This window comes from Juglans microcarpa x Juglans regia, chromosome 1D (assembly GCF_004785595.1).
Source record: "Juglans microcarpa x Juglans regia isolate MS1-56 chromosome 1D, Jm3101_v1.0, whole genome shotgun sequence".
In the NCBI taxonomy this organism is placed as follows: Eukaryota; Viridiplantae; Streptophyta; class Magnoliopsida; order Fagales; family Juglandaceae; genus Juglans; species Juglans microcarpa x Juglans regia.
The window spans coordinates 15644261-15664801 of record NC_054594.1 but is presented as its reverse complement, the minus strand read 5'-3'; the positions used below and the strand labels follow the sequence as shown (position 1 = coordinate 15664801).

The window sequence follows — 20541 nt, the reverse complement described above, 5'->3', positions numbered from 1 at the left end:
GATGAGATGAGATGAGATGAGACGTTTCCTGAAAACAAACGAGGCCAGTGATAATTTGAAGAGTCTCTCCCTTCCTTTTTTTTTTTTTTTTGAATTTTAGAACTCTATTTTAAATTAAGGATAATCATATAAAATTAAAATTATATTTAATAAAAGACAATTACATTTCCTGCTTGTATAAAGTTGCAGGTTTATTCTATTTGGAGTAAGATTTCCTTAGCTGACCCGACCCGGATTTCGCCCGTCCTCAGCCCCAACTTCCGAGTGAATACTGGGTCCCGCGCACTTCGACCGCAACGACCACCGGTTCTGCTTTACAAGACAAGGAACGAGATAGAGTTAACTGGTCATAACGGTAACACCAACGAAGCTAACACCATTAGTGTGGAGCAAACTTCGGCAGGTAAGCTGTTTGTTGCCCCAAGTTTTCAACTCGGTGGCCACATTTCACTGGATTTCCCAAGTTTTCAACCAAATTGTTGAGGAAAATAGCCAATTTTTCCTTTTTTTCTTTTTGAAATTTTGATACCTTTTATGGTTTAGAGCTCACCCAATGTTGGCATGGCACCGAGCTCTGAAAGTTTGCTTCTAGCAATTGCATATGTGAGCCCCCTTGGACTCTAAAGCTTGAATGTCATGCCAAAGTGGGATTTGATCCTAGCACACAGAAATCTCGATAGGCCTATTCATTCAAATCAAACCGTTCAGACTTCACTTGTTACTCTTAGTATGAATTTCAGAAATATGATTATCGGCGAGTGTTTTTGAGACTTCATAGTGTGAATCCCACAGTGCGCTTAGAGCCTATCAACAATTGGGATGCCTATGAACTCATTCATTCGGTTGAATTTCATCTGAGCTTAATGCTAACTTGCTCATAATATTAGTTTTTGCACCCCATATTTGAAGTGATGGACTTGGCTTTTGCGTCTTCATTGTGCCCGTCGAATGGAAGGAGAGCCGTTTCTGAGGTGAAGCCTTTTAGCTCTACCCTTCGTAGAAAACTGTCCTATCAGAAAATATCTCCATGTCTCGCAACTGTTGCTGCCCAAACCAGTCAGGTTTCTCTTCTCAACCCTCTTTTTTCGGTTACTTATTTGTTTTCCTCTTCCAAGTCATTGTTCTTGCATAGTAAATGTCTTGGTTTGGTTTTCAGGCATATGACTTTGTGTTGGAGAACAGAAAGCATGATCTATTGGGAGCTATTCAAGACACGCAACGGGGCCTCGCTACCACTGCTGACCAACGCTCTTCCATCGAGGAGGCCCTGGTATGGTTTTGCTCAATATCTTTGTTTTCAACATACTCCTGCTTGTTAATTCTACATCCAACATTGGATGCTCATTTAATGACAGTTAGGAGCTGGTATATAAGAGATGATTCGTTCAGATACTAATTTATGGATACACAATTGGCAGGTGAGTGTGGAGGGCTATAACATGGGTTCTCCTATTGACATGGTGAAATTGGATGGCACATGGCGCCTGCAATATACTTCTGCCCCTGATGTTCTTGTTCTTTTTGAAGCTGCTGCTAGACTTCCTTTCTTTCAGGTACTAAGAATTGAATCTAATGTGCATTTCCCTTACCAAAGTATGCAATTAAGCAACTTGTTTCAGCTATATTTCTGACCCTCGTGTAGCTCTTATGCAATCCCTATTTCAGTTAAAAAATGAATATTACCAGTAACCAAATTACATGATGGGTATTGAAAAATGAAAAATAACTTGTCTGCCATATTTTATTTTTGTTAAATATGAAAATAACTTTTAATGATCTTTGTTTGCCTGAAGATGTTTCTATTTCTACATCTTGGGTTAGCACTTCATGTAGAGACTCAAAGAAAGCCCAAACCACATCTAGTTCCATATTCAAAAAGGAGTAATCAATGTTAAAATTTGAGCCACTTAAAATTATTATAAAGAGCAAGAACTTCTCCCACTCAAGTAATGTGGGATCACATTCACCACCTTCATATACCCATTCTGGTTATCATAATCTCCTCCCCCTTAATCCCTGAAGTTCTCATTAGGCCATTCCATCATAGTTGGCATGACTCAAGTCCCACACTTTTAGATAGGATTGGCTCTAATACCACTTGTAAGGACCCAAGGAAAGCCCAAACTGCATCTGGACGTATAGTCTTATTCGAATCATTATAAAAAGCAAGAACTTCTCTGTCTCAAATAATATAGGATCTCATTTACTACCTTCTTATGCTCAATCTGGGGTATTATACTTCATGTCTAAAATAATGATGTTTTTATTCCATCTCTATGCCTATGACATATCAATCACATGAATTATTCATTTCATTCTCTAGATGCCTTTCCCCGATTACATCATTTAAATTATTTTCTGCATAAATGCGGAGCTTAGGTTGGGCAAATTTTTCAAAAATTTGAATGTCGGGATCAATCAAATGGAGGCATTGTACGGAATGTTGTTCGATGGAGTATTCCAACTTTGTTAGAGGTAAACATCTGCCTTTCTTCCCTCCAACTATCCCATTGGGGAAGTAATCAAGTTATAGATCTGATGCCAGGAAACTTCATTTTGACATGATTTTTTATCTGATGCTTCTTTGCTTTTTAAGTTTTCTTTCTCTCACCTACACACATACGCACTGCGGGCACGCACAAGCACACAATATCAATATGATTTGAATAGTTTATGTGCATTAATAGGTACCCAAATATGTTATGACCGTGCTGAATATTGCAAAGAAACTCTTTACTTGCACTTCTGTTTTTGGTACTGAGGATGACTTCTGCCAAACTCTGTATCCCGTTCATATTGACAATGACTAAGATATAACAAAAGGCGAGGCAAAATGTGACGCCAAGTATATGAACGTAGAGGAAGAAAAAACAGACACCATCAGATGTGGCTTTTTTCCTAGAAATGGTACAACTAGAATAAACCAAAAAACATTAAAATCTGCAAAACTGTAGGCTAAAGAAAAAAGATCCCTGGAGAATGTGCTTATCTATTTTTCTCCTTTTTATTTTGCTCGCACTAGTTTGATCCCTTCAAAGTTCCTTCAAGTCAAATGATATCACCCAGGTATGGCCCCTTTCCTCTTGCTCGAACATTTCATCTACCATGCCTCAAGGAAACTCTGAAGCATTTGAGCAGCCACCTAAAACACCAAGGGAAGAGGGAACAATGGAAAAATACAAAATAAAGAGGCAACCTCATCTTGAAGAACTTGTGTGTGCACGCATATATGCAAACAAATAACATCTATTATGCAAATACATACATAATTCTAGTATTCTACTACTTTTTGGTCAGATGTTTTTAGTCAATCTTGATTGTGTAAGAGTATAGTCTTGTTTCCCTCATATCATCTATCTTCGTTAAGTCTTATAAGCCATAACTTTTGATGTACTCATAGAGTTCTAACACATTATGTTGATTATCAATTTAAACTGATCTTTGTTAGCTTAAGACATTGTTAAGTTTGTGGTGTTTCATTTGTGTGGAAACTCTGGAAGAATATTGAAGATAGTCCAAATCTTGAGGTTGTATTCAAGATTGTGGTAAACTGATTTTTTTTTTTTTTTTCCCTCGTTGATGGAACAAAACTTCTGCAGGTTCTTTAGAGTTGATTTCATGGTTCTTATGTTTGCAGGAACAAGAAGGTGCCACTCTACTTGTATCAGCAAAATTTACCAGAGTTTCTTTGCGCAATATATACCTTCAGTTTGAAGAGGTTAGTTTTCATACCGTTCATGAAACATGGCTTCTAAAATAGCAGAGGTATAGCAGTTGTGATTGTTTCCTATTATTGTGATGGACTTTTCATGGAATATTGTTAAAATTATTAAAAGATTAATGTGGCATATGCTCTGTGTTTTCCTTCCATATGTTATCATCTTATTTGTTTTGTCAATTATTTTTCTTTATTCCGTACTTGATGGAAAATTTGTTAGGAAAAATGAAAATTGAAGCTACAGTTCAGCTTCTATTGCCTATGAGAAGACATCAGCTATTTTGGTTGTAAGACCAAAAAGATTAAACTATTGTGTTCCATTCTTGTTCTCATATTCAATTTTGTTGGAGTATCTAGCCCCATAATTTTATAACTGGCCACCCCGAAGTTCTGTTCGCAGTTAGTGTTAAGGTGAAATGTCAGGTCCTGTCTTGGTTACTGTGATCCTTTTAAACTCCTTTTGTTGTTAATGGGAGCCTGAGCATCATATGTAATAACCTCCCACCTACAATTGTCTTGCCTCACAGCTGACAATGGTTTTTATTTCCCTCAATCCTCTTCTGATAGTCCTGAATTCCTCTTAGAGCATCATTGGTTTCTGTGAACAAAAATGGAGGAATAAACGTGAAACGATTAATATTTTATTTTATGATGCGTTCATTGGGTTGACGTGTGTATTTGTTCTCCACATCCCAACATAACAGCAGATTTCTGCATATTAGGTAAGTTTGTTGCTAATTAGATCTGTAGTTATTCCATTTGGTCTAGCTCAAAATGTGCTAGTCAAAATATCTATTGTTCAATTTAGACTGATTTAGAGAGAGACCTGCTATCAGTAAGCATTCTTACCAAATTTCTGATGTGAACCATTTTGTGTCTCGTGCTTGACTTATATCGCCACACTTCATTTCCAGATCTTACTGCTATTTACTGCTTTAGATTATAAGCTTGAAACCAAGCATTAAGGTATGATATCTTTACAATCAGATTATATAAAATGGCTGGTTATTCAAGGAGATTATGAAGCTCTTGTGATCGCTTCATCATCGCCTAAGATTGTCAAAAAATTAATATCTATTTATTTAACATATCAACAAAAAGGTGGAGCCCTTGTTCCTTTTGGTGATACTTCATTAAGATAATCTGTTACTTCTTTACTTGCTCGGACAAACTACTTGATGTGTGCTTGTTCTGAATTAAGCTAAATCTTTCTATTTATTTTTGGCAGATAACTGTTCAAAATATAAATATCAGTGAAGAGCTGCAAGCTTTAATAGCTCCGGCAATACTACCACGGTCATTTTTAAGCCTACAAGTAAGCCATCCACATAAGTTATCACATTTTATTTCAATCTTTGATAACCAGTTTTGTTTGCAACTTCATGTATCGAACAAATGGGTCCCAAATCCAGTTTGTCTCATCTCCGAAACCTTTGGCCAATAATTGGCTATGCCAAGCACAAGCTTACTATTAAGAGGATGTGGTCTTTGTTATATCCTATCCTTTTTCTTGACTTTTTACCTGGATGACTCTGTTGACGCAAGTAATTATGTGAACTACTTGAGAAATTATGCACTTGGTTGTTGTGCAGATCTTGCAGTTTATCCGTGCTTTCAGAGCTCAAATCCCTGTAAGAGATCCGGGAAGGTAGGTCGGGTTCATTATATTTTCATTATGTAAGTTACAGTGCTTCTTGTACCTTAAGTGTGAATGCTAAGCGTGTTTGAATTGCAGACAATCAGTAGGAGGACTGTATTATCTTTCTTATTTGGATGATAAAATTCTTTTGGGTCGTGCCGTTGGCGGTGGAGGAGTATTCGTGTTTACCAAAGCTCAACCTCTTGAATGATGAGGGCTGAGTTCAACTTATGTTTACTGATGGCATTAGCATTTGTACACCAGAAAAGCTTGAGTTTGGATATGGAGATATGAGGACTACAACATTGAGGCGATCTTCCTTGGATTTTATGTAACAAATACTAAAGAATCATTAGAAAGTAAATCTCATATATACGGAGGGATGGATATTAACGAAAAACAGCATTGATGGGATATCATCCATGGCTGCAGTACTGGGAATGTTTATTTGAGAATGCTCAAATGCAGCGCTGTTATTGGCAGAGGTAAAGGACTTTGGTACTAGCAAAACTATGTATACCATTAGATGTGGAGCATTTGCAGCTATATCTTTCACAACATGATTAAGATCTGGAGATTTTCCCCAAAACATCTAAACACTAATGTGCAGAGGATATAAATAATAATTGCTAAACACTTATAATTAACAATTCATAATCTAAGATAAAATTAGGTATTTTATCTAATAAGAACATAACATATTAAATATCATCAATTGTGGTACCCCGGCCGGAAACGTGCCCGTGGAGGCTTGGAGATTGACGATCCGATCTGTCACCACAACATTTTATTCCACCGTAGAGTATTTGCAGCAGAAGTTAAAGCTAGATAATCAGGAAAGACAGTACTCTAACTCCAAACTACCATATAACATATTCACAATCATCAAAGACATAATATATATTTACACAAAATCCTACTTTCATTAATATTAGCAATGTTGCTTTACAAAATGCCCCTTTACAAAAGAAACCGAAGGCGCGCGAAATATATATAATATATGTGTATATATATATGTATATGTATGAGAAATAATTTGTATAATTCTTTAATAGTCAAGTCTCATACAAGCTCTTGTACAGAATTGCTTTACTTGTTAGTACAAGAACACGTGACTTCCCTAAATCTTTACAATTTCAAATAATGAAAATGACATGTTTGTAGGTGTTACATATATATACATATACATATCACACTTTTTTTTTCCTAATCAAGCATATAATATAATAAAAACAGAATTACAAGAGTTTAAGGTGGGTCTTTCTCACTGTCAATAAACATAAAACATCTAGGAAATTTATCTAGGGGTAGGCATCCAAAAACAAGATTGGTTGCTGCCCATTGCGCCATTGAGTGCGCACATCGATTTTGAGATTGATGAGTTTTTGCTAGTTTTCATCCTTGATGATGATGGAGGATTTGTTGAATGTTTGCAATAATGGGGGAGACTTGCCAGAACAGTGAGGAGTCAAGACTTTCTATAGCTATGATGACGTTTTGGGTGTCGCCTTCAATAATTGCTAGATTTTGATGAGTGGCCATTTTGGAAGCTAGTAATGCCGCTGAAGCTTTAGCTATCAGTGGGTTTGAAGTTTGAATTTTTTCTGTTCTAATTTCCAGGATATCCCCTTCATGGTTCCTACAAACCACTGATAATACTGAGAAATTATTTTTGACTGCTGCATCAAGGAGAAGCTGTGAAAATTTGGAAAAGGAGGCTTCCAATTTTCTTCTTGCTTGTTTTGTTTCTTTTTCCATGCTTCTTTGTATTCCTCATAAATTTGACTTAGATGACTATTTACTTTTCCAAGAGATGGGTAGTGTGATTATGGACAACATCCTTTCGTTACCTCTAGATAAAATCCATGATAAGTAGTGCAAATAGTTGGAAGTGGTGTTTTTCCTTGGCTCGTAGTCCCAATGTTTGTTCAGGATATATGATCATTCTTATCTAGTCTAAGATGGAGCTGATGAGCAAGTTTGCTAGATTTAATGGCTAGTTGCTTTGTTGCCATAGTATTCGGTTTATTGGGCACTGTATGAAAATATGTAGCAAAGTTTCTTCCACATGGTTGCACAGTAAACATTTTGTTGATTCAAGTTGAGGGACAATTGTGCTAATCCTTGTTTTGGTAGAGAGGATGTTCCAGAGTAACTTTCAAAGCAGTAGCTTGTGTCGGTCATAGATTCTTAGGCTCCAAAGAGGCTTGAAAAACTCTATCATTATGTCTTGCGGTTTAGAGCCTTGGTTGTTGAATGTTACATGATAAGCTAATCATTTGTCCAATTGCCTATAGTCGATTTTCCAATATGGCCGTATTAAAACACATGTGAAAAGAGCTGACAATAGGGATGGATGGTCATGCATGTTTGGCCGACTTATGAAGCTCATGCATCTATGCTGTGTGAACAAAGCTTATCAACACTAGGAAAATTCCTCAACATATAATACGAACATCATAAGAATGACATGAAGCACACAAAAAGGTATATATATAAAATTAATTAATCATAGAAATGACAAAGATTCAAGGCCCCAACTAAAGCCATATTCTTGCAGAATATGACAAGACAATATCAGAAATTGCAAGGGTGAAGGGGAGAGATATGCACACAAGATACACAGTTACTTCTAGGCCACCAAACCGTCAGGCCTTTTGCATCGATTGAAAGACATGTACTGCCGATATGGGCTGCCCACCACCACTCAGTCGGTGTCCGGAATTGGCCAAATCCGGAATGAAACTCTGGGAGGAATTGGAAAAGTGGACGGGGAGGAGGCGAGTTGGAAGTGTGTTTGTCAAAATCACAATAGAGGTATCACATGCAACATGTCTTGTACTGGGTTTTTCTCTGAAAATAGTAGAAGATGGAGATTGCCACCGATGACTTTGAAAGAGGAGGAGCCAAACTTGAGGATGAGGCGATGAATCGAAGGGCCTTTCGCCGAAGGTTTTGTCCAATGGAGGAGAAATGGAGTGGATGAGGAATGGAATCTATGGATGAGGAATCAAAGCTAGGGAGAAGGTGAGTTTTAGTAGGTTGCGAGAATGGAGTGGATGTAACGATTCGAGGTTTGGAAAGATGGAGAAGGGGATTAAAATTTCGGTTTGAGCATTGTGAGGTGTGCGGGAATGTAAGAGAATCTTTAGTGCCTTCAATTTGCGTTTTGGCTTTCGAGGGCTTGAGAAAGACAATTTGGTACATTATGACACTTGGTGTTGATATATCTGCCGTTAAAGCACAAACTTCCAATGGAAAAAAAGGTCGCAAAATCATTGTTTTTATTGTGACGAACTATTTCGATGCAATAGAGTAATATATCGCTGCAAAAAGGGGATGAATACCCATAAAATCAGAACAGTGGAAGTTGCTGTAAAAAGCGACCAGCGAATTCAAAGTCGTTGCAAATATTATGCTATTGCAGCGATTACTATTAAAACGAAAACAAATTCGCTAATAGTTCTATTTTCTTGTAGTGAGTGATAAATGTATTATATCTTATATAGTGAGATAAAAATGTGATGTAATGTGGTGTATAAAATTTTCCTTTACAGATTTCTCATTTAATCTCATTTCATTGTTTATTTTATATAATATTTAAAAATCTCAAGAAACATATATTTTATGTCTCCTAAGAAAGTTCTACAACTTCTCTCTCTCACTCTCAACGCGGAATACATGATTAGGCGAATACGAAAACTGCCCTCTCTCAATTAATTCTGTTTGAAAATAAAAAATTTGATCTGAAAACAAATTTCAAAGTCTCCTCATACACTACAAAAATAAATTACATGAGAAAAGCATACTCTAAAGAATTTGAAACAGATATTTCCCAGCCGTAATGTCTGCTCAAAATGATTTCAATAGTGAGAAGGGTGGCTTTCATTTTCTGCATGAGTTGCAGTTTGCAATGGACTACATAGACGTGCATGAAGAAGCATCAAATTCATCAAGAAATCTAAGATCTGACCAAATATTCTTAAACATTTCAACCACCCCAAATATCATTTATTTTTTCCAGTCCTAATAGCCTTGTTTCCCAGGCCTATTTGACCCTCTCCTTCACACCAGGAGATAGAAAGCATGACCAGCCGCCCACTACAAGATAAAAGCCTTGGGTGGTACTCTTGAACATGGTATGGGAATGGAGTCATTTGGATGCCAATCCACTAACATTTATACGTCATATCCGCAAGTTTATCAGTGTCTGAGTAAACATAAAACACCCCATTACAAACAATGCCAGAGAAACCAATTCAGGCATCCTATGGAATTCTATCCATCAATTTGATACCCAGTCATCTTTTTCTCCAGAATCCCAAGGCTTATCCCAAGCTCCAAGACCTCCAACAGCAATCAGCAGAAACCTTCTACAGCCCTTTGTGCGCATCAAATGATCACTTTTTGCCGAATAAACTTGTATGATCACGTAGCGAGGTGTTGTAAGTTGTCAGCAACATGAAGAGAATGCAGGGGAGGATGTCTTAAATAAAACATATAACGAATGGAACTGGCACCAATATGATTTGATATTAATCCAACGATCAGAACCAGAGCCTTAAGCCCATTTGATTGAGGGACCTAGCACCGTATCATCGGATTTAAATTTTAAAATAAAACAAAAAAGGGAAAAGTAGCCGTTGCAGTCACCAACCTTCTCTCCCCAAGGTCTATATATTGATTACATACATTGTAATTTGTCTCACAACCCGTCAGCCTGTGTGTGTGTGTGTGTGTGTGTGTGTGAGAGAGAGAGAGAGAGAGAGAGAGAGAGAATGCGGGTGGACTTGCAACAATGTAAGCGTACAGAAAGTTGGAGAAGGCAGGGCAACGGGACTCACGGGAAGGTGTAAAGAACGAGAGAGGAAGCGTATTATAATCAGATCGTTCGTTTTGAGGCTTTCGTTTTCTCCTCTTATCTAATCTTGTTTTTGATCTAGGTATTGCATTCTTGGATTCCCACCATGGATTCTTTGAGATTTCTTAAGTTTCTTAATGCGCTTTAACCTTTTGATTCTCAATACTGCAGTTTTTGATGTGATACATATTGCTGTCACCTTTTTGGTTTCTCAATTCTACTTTTTGACCTGAAATAAAAATTATTGTGATTCTACTTTTTGGTTGCGAATTGGGTCGTGTTTTAAAGAAAACAAAGATTCGGTGTCTTTGATCTTTGGAACATTTTACTTGGTCTGCCATGACTCTCAAATCCTTAAAGTTCAGTAAGGACAGCCATAATCATCGATGTCAATTCCCGTTTAAGTGTTCCCCAGCTGAACTTGGCTCTGACACATTAGAAAACATCAGGAAGTAAAATGTATTTTAGTTACCCATTTGCTGTTTGATAAATAAATAACAAAGATAATTGCCGTTGTCTATTTTAAAGTTCGTTTCTTTATTCAGGTCATACAAATCTTGTATATGGATGATGATGCTGACCACATACCTTGCTCATAAGTGTTTAAGAAGCCATGAACAATAATATTAAAGACATTCGGCTACTGTCATTGAACAGGTATTCACCATTATTTTTCCGTAAGATTTTAGTGCAATATTATTTTACTATCTCGATTAAGCTTGTCTGTATAATTCATTTTTATATTTATAGGAAATTGTTCATGTAACGAGTTGTTTTCCATTTCTGGTTCACGTTTGTCATTTTCAGTTCTTGTGTTAAATTTTAAGTTTACAATTCAGATTCCAATTCTCATAAAATTTCCACGAAAAGAATTACAAGGATAGACACCTAACGTGATTTTGACATTTCATACGAACATCTCTCTCTTCCTCCCTCCTCTCTCTCTTTCCTTGTCTCACTCTCTTCCACTCCCTCTCCCCTTGCTCCCAACCTTTTTCCCTCTCTATTTCTCTTTTCTCTCTTGCTCCCCTTCCTTTCCTCTCTCCATCTCTCTTGTCTCTCTTGCTCCCTTCTCCCTCTTCCACTCACTCCCCCTCTCTCCTTCTCTATTTCTCTCTCTGTATCTCTCTGCCCCTCCTTCCCTATCTCTTTCCTGCTCGCTCTCCCTTCCCTCCCCCTTTCTCTCCTTCCCTCTTTACCTCCCTCCATCTCTCTCTCTCTTTCCTCCCTCACTCTCTCTTTTGCTCCCTTGTCTCTCCCTCTCCCTACCTCTCGCTCTTGCTCTCTCGAGCGAGACTCAGGAGAGCTTAGAGCAAGACCATTGGTCATCCTAAGGCAAATTCGAGGGGGGCTAGAGGGGCCTCAAACCATGCTCAAGGGAGGACTAGGGCTATTGAGGCTGCGATCGGACACTAGAAGGAGGATCGAGCAGGACTGCTTGTTGTCTTGAGCAAACTCGTGGGAGGACCGGGTTGGGCACTGATGCAAGCTCAACTAGGGACTAGGGCTGCCAAGTGATATTCTTGAGGGACTCTTGGGATTGGGTGACATCACGGGTCATCCCAGGCAAACTTGAGGGAGGACCAGATTGTGCCGCAAGTGAACCTGAGGCCGTGATCGTCCTGAGGCAAACTCAAGGGAGGATTAAGCAATGCCATAGGTTGTCCCGAGGCAAACTCTAGAGCGCTTTGGGAAGCGCTACAAATCACCTCGAGGCAAACTCGATGAGGGACCAGGGCTACTGAGGTTGGAGGAAAACTCGAGGGAAGATCTCACGAGGCTACAAATTTCTCTGAGGCAAACATCAAGGAGGACCAAGCTGCCACAGGTTGCCCTGAGGCAAAGTCGATGAGGGTTAAAGGCAACTGAGGCTGGAGCTTATCTCGAGGCAAACTCGAGAGTGGATTGGGCAAGGCTCAGGTCATCCTAAGGAAAAAGTGAGGGACGATTGGCCAAGGCCACGAGTCACCCCGAGTTAAACTCAATAGGGGACTAGAGCTGCTGAGGTTATGATTGTTGTGAGGTTCATATACATGGGAGGACCTGGTTGGGCCCTAATACACCCAGAGCCAAAAACAAAGGGGACTAGGGTTGTTAAGGTCGTGGATCTCTGGGTTGCAATTGTCTTTAGGAAAACTCGAGGGAGAACAAGCTTAAGGGAGGAACAAGAGAGGATGCAGGTTCATCCCTTGGAAAACTTGAGGGAGGATTGGGATGTGCTGCAAGCCACCCTAAGGGAAACTCCAAGGAGGACCGAGCAATATGCAAGTCACCCCTGAAGCAAATTCAAGGGAGGATTAGGCAAGACTGTAGATCTTCCCGAGGCAAACTCGAGGGAGAATTATGCTAGGTGGTGAATCATCATCTTAAGGCAAACTCAAATGAGGACTAGGGTTGCCGAGTCCATAATCATCCCTAGGTAAACTCAAGGAGGACCTAGCTTGGCTGCAAGTCATGCCGAGGGAAACTCAAGGGAGAATCAGGCAAGGTCGGGGGTTATCACATGGCAAACTTGAGGGAGGACTAGGATGGATTGAAAGTTGTCCCGTGGCAAACCTGAGGGAGTAGGGGGGTTGCTAAAAATCATCTTGAGGCAAACTTGAGGAAGGATCTTCAGTGAGGCCCCATCATCTTAAGAGAGGACCTAGCTTGGCTGCAAGTTGCTCCAAGGCAAACTTGAGGGAAGGCTTCGCATGATCCTCCGTTGAGCTTGGCTTGGAAAGATCGCAACCTAAGTAGCTTGAATCCTCCAATAGGTTTGCGTTGGACAAGCTTGATCCTTTGTTGAGTTTGCTCTGGACGACCCCACTTGCCTAATCTATCGTCAAGTATGCCAAAGGATGACCCACAATCTCGATAGACTCTCCCTTGATATCTCGTCCTCTCTCGAGTTTCCCTTGTGGCAACTTGGGGCCCAGCTCAATCATCCCTCAAGTTTGCCTCAGGCTGATAACGATTGAAGTAGCTCCCCTCGAGTTTGCCTCGAATGAATTGTGGTGCATCTCTATGCTCCGTTGAGTTTCTCTTGGGATAACCACGAACTTGTTGGATCCCTTGACAAGTTTGCCATGGCACGCTCATGATAGAATCCCCTCGAGTTTGCCTGAGGATAACCCATAATCGTTCCTTGTCCTCCCTCAAGTTTCACTCAGGGTGAATTGTTGTGCATCCGATACTCCTTTGAGTTTTCCTAGGGATGATTGTGGTCCTGCTCTATCCTCTCTTGAGTTTGCCTTTGGACGATCCTGGCCTCGGTAGCTAAGTTCCTCCCCAGAATTTGCCTGTGTAAAACTCACGAGCTAAGTTCCTCGACAGCTAAGTCATTTGTCTTTCACATGGGCCTAGGCGCACAACTCATTTTTTTTTTTTATCTGGAGTTGGGCTGGGTTTTTTAGACCCAAAACTTTGTTTTTTTTAATTGGGCCTTTTTTTTTGCTGCCCAGATAAGTATGAGCTCATTTTTTGTACAAAGAAATAAAAGTGACACTCAAACCTATGACCACCTAGTGAAATTAAGGTAATAGGTGCACTACTGGGCTACAACTTCCCTTTAATTTAGGTGGGGGTTTTAAATGTATTTGTTATACATTTGTTTAATAAAGGGAATATTTTTTTTTTTGCATGATTTAATTTATGCTTAGATATATTGTTATATTACATGTGATCTTTTATTTAATGTTTTAGATTAAATGTGATTACATGTGAATATATGGTTATATTCATGCTATTTTTTTAATTCCATAATGTTATATTACATGTGATCTTTTATTTAATATTTTAGATTAAATGTGATTACATGTATATGTGAATTTAACATGTGGATATGTGATTATGTTAAAATTTATGAATATTTTAGACATTAGTCTTCATTTATTTTAATGGTAAAATAGAAAAATTCCCACTAAGTAGTCTTAGTTAGAATTGTTAGTATAAATGATAGGCTAAAAGAATTGCAGTGACCCTAGTAAGAACTGTAAATGCATTGTATAGCCAAAAGACCATGGTGGCCCCAGTAAGAACTGTAAATGCACTGATGGAACAAGAAAAATGGACTGTAATGGTCTTATATGAACCATCTTTGTAGACTGGCCCAACAGGTTGCTGTGGTTGGAGTAGCTGTCCTTGTAGACTGGCCCAAAAGGTTACTGCGATTTTAGTAGGATCTGTCTTTATGCATGACTAGGACTAGGTGACTACTTAAGCTAGTGGGAGTATGGTTGAAATTTATGATGATTAATTCTTCCATATTTGTTTTAAATTTGAGCGGGAATTAGGTTAGAAATTTAATAATTGGATATTGTGGTGTAAGAGATGATTCTGAAGCCTAGCAATTTTTTGATCTTGCGACATGTCTAAATTATTCTTCTTCTAGCTTGGATGGACGCGGCATATTTCTTAAGTGTGTGTGTGTAATATTCCTTCTTTACGTATTGTAGTAAAATGTCATCCAAGAGATTGTTGCCGACTTAAACAAAGGGGACAAATTAGTTGGGGAAAACTATGACATATGGCATCGGCATCGCAAGATCCAATATGTCTTAGATGAGCAAGAGGTCTTGGAGGCCTTATCTCACTCCCTTACTACGCCCGTGGAAGGGACCTCAGAACATTACAAGATAGATCAACTAGCCTATACTTAATGGGCTAAGAAAAGTCGGTGCGTTGGCATAGTAATGTTAAGCAGCATGCACAATGATTTAATGTGTGAGTTTGAGATCTATGACACTACCCAAAGCATGTGGGAAGTTTTGAAGTTGAAGTTTGGTGGAATTTCAGCCACTAGGTTGCATGGAATTGACCATGAGATTTGACTCCTACAAGATGCATTTTGATCACACGATGAAACAACATCTTAGGGCTATGTCGACCATGATCGGTGAACTTAAGTCAACAGGAAAAAACCTGACTGATGAACAGCAAGTCCAGACATTGATAAGATCATTGCCTAATTCTTGGAAAAATATGAGCCAGAACCTGATGCAAACGAGAATATCAAAGACTTTGATAATGTCTCGCATCAGATTCGGGCAAGGCATCACGCAAGAAGTCCAAGAATGTGGTAGCTGCTGGACAAATTAAGAAGGTGTCAGGAACTTCTTAGCGCAGCAAGAGGGGCAAGCGTGGGAAGAACAAGTCAAAATTAATGTGTTTCAACTAGCCATGCGATGGTTGCTCACTTCTATCCTATGTGGACTGTTGATTCAGGAGCGATTGAACACATAGTGCGAGACAAAGTCGGATTTGTGGAGTATTGCTGAATTCTAGCTGGGAGCCGTGATATCAAGGTGAGGAATGGAGCTAGCATGGAGGTACTGGGACTTGGTACCTACAAGCTGGGCTTGCGGGGTGGCCGCACTCTTTTCCTCCACAATGTGCTATACGCTCTCAAGATCCGACGAAACTTACTTTTTGTAGTCATTCTATTAAGATTTGGTTTTCAAATTGTATTTGAAAACAATTATGTTTCCTTTTATGTAGGCCATGTGTTTTATGATATTGGATTTGGATTATTCAAATATAAATGAGTCTATTGCTTTTCTTTCTGCATCGGATAATTGAGATTCATATAAATGGCACGCTAGGCTAGCCATATAAGGCAAGATAGAATGGCTCTGTTAGCTAGAGAAGGCCTAATAGGCAATCTCGCTAAGGTCATCTTGCCCACATGTGAACATTGTATAATGGGAAAAGCTAAGAGAAAATCGTTTGGAAAAGCTACTAGGGCATCTTTTGCACTGCAATTAGTTCATTGAGACATCTGTGGTCGAATGAGTGTGAGGGTAAGGACAGAGGTGTCTACTTAATCACATTTATAGATGATTTTTCACGTTACGGTCATATCTACTTAATCTCCCATAAGTCCGAAGTATTGGAATGTTTTAGGTGATATCTAAGAATGATTGAGAATCAGTTAGACAAGAGTTTAAAAACTCTAAGAACTGACCGAGGACGAGAATATCTTTCTGACCAATTTAAAAAGCTCTGTGATGAAAAAGGAATAAAAAAATAGTTAACGATGCCGAGTACGCTGCAGCAAAATGGCGTGATGGAAAGAAGAAATTGAACACTACTTGAGATGGTTAGAGGTCAATGATGGTGCAAGCAAACCTACCAATTTCTTTTTGGGGGGATGCACTTTTGACAGTTGTCTACATTCTTAACCGAGTGCCATCCAAATCAATAACTTCCACCCCATATGAACTATGGACCGGCGAGAAACCCAATTTGAGTAACTTGCGGCCATGGGGTTCAACGAATTTTGTTCATGATTTTTCTTGTAAATATGAGAAGTTAGGCCTTAGAGGGAAGAAGAGTATCTTTATAAGGTACTCAGAACACTCTAAATGATATGTGTTAATAGGTGAACAATCTTATGGATGTGTGACTGAGAGTGAGTCACGAGATGTGGATTTCATTGAAGATGAGTTTCCAAGTAGAGGTGAGGTTGATAAAAGTTTATAACTTCATGAGATTGTGGAACAAGAGGAAAGTGCTCCAAGGAATTTAGTTGAGAATAAGGAAGAAATTCTTCAGGCTCCTACAAATTATAAAATGGATTTGAATCCGAGTGGGAGCACACCACTTGTCAATCAATCGCAACAACCTCAGCCGCGTAGAAGCACATGTGAAAGTATTCTCCGTCGTCTTTTTGAGATTGAAGGGGAAGCTTTTATGGTAGCTTCGCATGATGATGACGAGCCTAGGTCAATTCATGAGTCTCTCTCATCTTCTACTAAAGATGAGTGGATGAAAGCTCTTAATGATGAGATTGAGTCTATGAAAACTTAACCAGGTCTGGGATCTGGTTGATCTACCGACAATGCGTAAGACTATTGGGAACAAATGGGTTCTTAAGGTCAAACGCAAGTCGAATGGATCAATAGATAAGTACAAAGCTCGCTTAGTGGTGAAAGGATATACTCAGCAAGAGGGTATAGACTATGAGGAAACATTTTCACTAGTGGTGAGGTTTGCCTCAATTCGCCTGATTCTAGCTATAGTAACAAACATGGATTTGGAACTCTACCAGATGGATATTGAGATAACATTTCTCAATGGAGAACTAGATGAAAAGATCTATATGGATCAACCAACGGGTTTTGTGGTCAAAGGTCAAGAGCGCAAAGTGTGCAAGCTCAAATAATCTATATATGGCCTAAAGCAATCATCTAGACAATGGTACCTCAGATTCTATCGAGCCATTCTCTCGAATGGGTTTACGATGATCACAGAGGATCATTGTGTCTATGTCAAAAGGTCTAAGAAGAGTTTCATTATATTGTCATTGTATGTTGACGACATATTACTAGCTGGAAATGATAAATGGTCGATAGTGGCCACAAAAGAGTGGTTATCCTTCAATTTTGAGATGAATGATATGGATGAGGCATAATACATTATGGGAATTAAAATCTATAGAGATCGCTCAAAGAGACTTTTGTATTTGTCCCAACAACTTACATAAAGAAAGTTCTCGAGTGCTTCCTAATGAGTGGAAGTAAACCCATTGACATCCCTGTTGCAAGAAGTGAGAACTTGTCCAAAGAGTTGTGTCCTAAGACTCAAAGAGAAAAGGAAAAGATGGCCCGTGTCCCTTATGCTAATGTTGTGGGTAGTCTGATGTATACAATGATGTGTACTCGACCTGATATATGCTATGCCATTGGCTTAGTGAGTAGATTCCAATCTAACCCCAGACTAGCTCACTAAAAAGCAGTCAAGAGGATTATGCGATATCTCAAGGGAATTGTAGACTATGTGCTGTGCTATCAGGGTTCATATTTGCCGCTAAGAGGTTATAGTGATACCGATTGGGGTAGTGACCTAGATGAATGCAAATCAACTACTGGGTATGTCTTTCTGCTCAACAAAGGCGCCATTACATGGAGCAGTAAGAAACAACTCTGTATAGTTTTATCCATCATGGAGGCAGAATATATAGCTTGTTCTGCAGTAGTTCAAGAAGCTACTTGGTTACGGAGGTTCCTTAAGCATTTAGACATTCGCATGGATACTTCAGATCCGGTGATGATATTCTGCCATAGCATGGCAGCTCTCACATATGCTAAGAACTTAAAGTATCATGAAAGAACTAAACACATAGATATCAGATATCACTACATCAAAGACATGGTAGCGCAAAAGGAAGTGGTTCTAAAACACCTTTCTATGAGTCGGATGGTTGCTGATCCCTTAACGATGCCTATTGCAAGAGATGTCTTTGAGACTCATGTTATGAATCTAAGATTGTGTAGACTGTAAATGCAATTTATGTTTCAAATGACATTGAGATTTAACCATTCCTTTGGGATATTAATACAATAGAATTCAGTTTTTGTTTTTATCGTATTGTTTTTTCTAATACACACACAAGATATGCCAATAGGTTTAGATCGGCTCACTCACACGACCGATCGCCTCTAGCTCTTGAGTAGCGAGTAGAGATGAGACATTGTGTCCTTTAGCAAGTAGACGCTTAAGGAGTGGCTAGACTAAGATCTGTACGGTATTGATATAGACATATGCTTTTTGAGAAAGAGAAATCCATCATAGCAATTCTTTCATACTACATGTGCTTATACGACCATATGAGTAAGTGAGAATCTCATTTTTTTTAATTATCCTTTACTTTTGACTATGTCACGAGATGGAGGTTGTGATGTCTTCTACTTTGACATGCTGTCTAGGGTCATGATTGAAACGGTCTAAAGAGGCATTGCTGGGAAAACAGCTCTTTGATAGTATTTGCTGTCGTCAAACTATGATGCTACATCTTGGTAGCGGCTAAAGGTTGTGAACACATTGAAATGATTTGGTGGTAGTCAAGCATTGTTTTGAGTTTTTTAACTCAAGAGGGTTCGAAAATGCTTGATCTTGATGCGATCGAATGAGTCTAGGACATGACCAGACACTTTAGGGATGTCACTATGCTGGTCTTCTCTGGGAGAGAAGATTAGAGAGATGCAGACCTGGGGTCATGCCCACTCTGTGCTAGTGGGAGATGTTAGCAGGAGGGCAGGAGTGGCGCCCACGTGAGCTGACCCCCTCCCTTCATTCTTAGAGTAACGTATGCCACATGCCATACGTTACATTGCAGCTTGCAACGTCTGCAATTTGATTGTAGTGTAATGGCTGGCCTTGAAGGCCAACCATGTGTTGGTGGACTATAAATAGTCTGCATCAGTTTGGTTTTGGCATCATCTGAAATACACAAAAGCTCTCTCTTTTTATTCTCTATTGATAAGATATTTAGGCTGTAGATTTGTTAAGTGTTACTCTAGTTTTTTACTACGTAGTTCACTTCATCACTAAGAGGAAACTTTGGGGATTTGTCAATCTGGAGAAACTTGTGCTCCCTCACTCTCTCTTCTGCTCCCTTGTCTCTCCCTCTCCTTACCTCTCGCTCTTGCTCTCTTGAGCGAGACTTAGGAGAGCTTAGGACGAAACATTGGTCATCCCGAGGCAAACTTGAGGAAGGACTAGAGTGGGCCTCAAACCATACTCAAAGGCCATACTAGGGCTATTGAGGCCGCAATCTTCTCTCGGGACACTAGAAGGAGGATCGAGCAAGACTGCTTGTCTTGTTGAAGAAACTCGTGGGAGGACCGGGTTGGGCACTGACGCAAGCTCAACTAAGGACTAGGGCTGCCAAGTGATAGTCTTGAGTGACACTTGGGATTGGGTGACATCACGGGTCATTTGCAGGCAGACTTGAGGGAGGACCAAACTGTGTTGCAAGTCACCCTGAGGTAAAGTTTTAAGGGGGACTAAGGCTACTGAGGCCGCAATCGTCCCGAGGCAAACTCAAGGGAGGATTAAGCAATACCATCGGTTGTCCTGAGGAAAACTCTAGAGAGCTCTGAGAAGTGCTGCAAATCACCTCGAGGCAAACTCGATGAGGGACTTGGGCTACAGAGGTTGGAGGAAAACTCAAGGGAAGATCTCACAAGGCTACAAGTTTCCCCGAGGCAAACATGAAGGAGGACTGAGCTACCATAAGTTGTCCTGAGGCAAAGTCGATAAGGGTTAAAGTCAACAGAGGCTGAGATTTTCTTGAGGGTTAAAGGCGACAGAGGGCGGAATGAGCAAGGCCTGGGTCATCCTAAGGAAAAAGTGAGGGACGATCAGCCAAAGCCACAAGTCACCATGAGTTAAACTTAATAGGGAACTAAAGCTGTTGAGGCTATGATCGTCATGAGGTTCATATAAATGGGAGGACCCTGTTGAGGTCGTGGGTTGTTGGGACTCAATTATCCTTAGGAAAAATCGAGGGGGAAATGGACATGGTCGCAGATAGTCCTAAGTCAAACTTAAGGGAGGAAC

The 20541-nt window shown here is 39.6% G+C and overlaps 1 protein-coding gene across 4 annotated transcripts in view; it reads left to right on the top strand.

Moving 5' to 3' along the window:
• The first annotated feature begins 246 nt into the window (after positions 1-246).
• LOC121239204 (probable plastid-lipid-associated protein 10, chloroplastic) overlaps positions 247-20541 on the top strand; it is a 63035-nt gene continuing 42740 nt past the window's right edge. Inside the window, exons 1-9 of one of the 4 annotated variants that reach the window (XM_041136394.1) lie at positions 247-403; positions 888-1061; positions 1157-1270; positions 1419-1553; positions 2380-2475; positions 3638-3718; positions 4947-5033; positions 5311-5366; positions 5454-5954. In XM_041136394.1, the coding sequence (XP_040992328.1) occupies positions 912-1061; positions 1157-1270; positions 1419-1553; positions 2380-2475; positions 3638-3718; positions 4947-5033; positions 5311-5366; positions 5454-5568 (834 nt within the window). In that variant the 5' untranslated portion in view covers positions 247-403; positions 888-911 and the 3' untranslated portion in view covers positions 5569-5954. The other 3 variants (XM_041136376.1, XM_041136370.1, XM_041136384.1) reach the window with 3 other exon arrangements.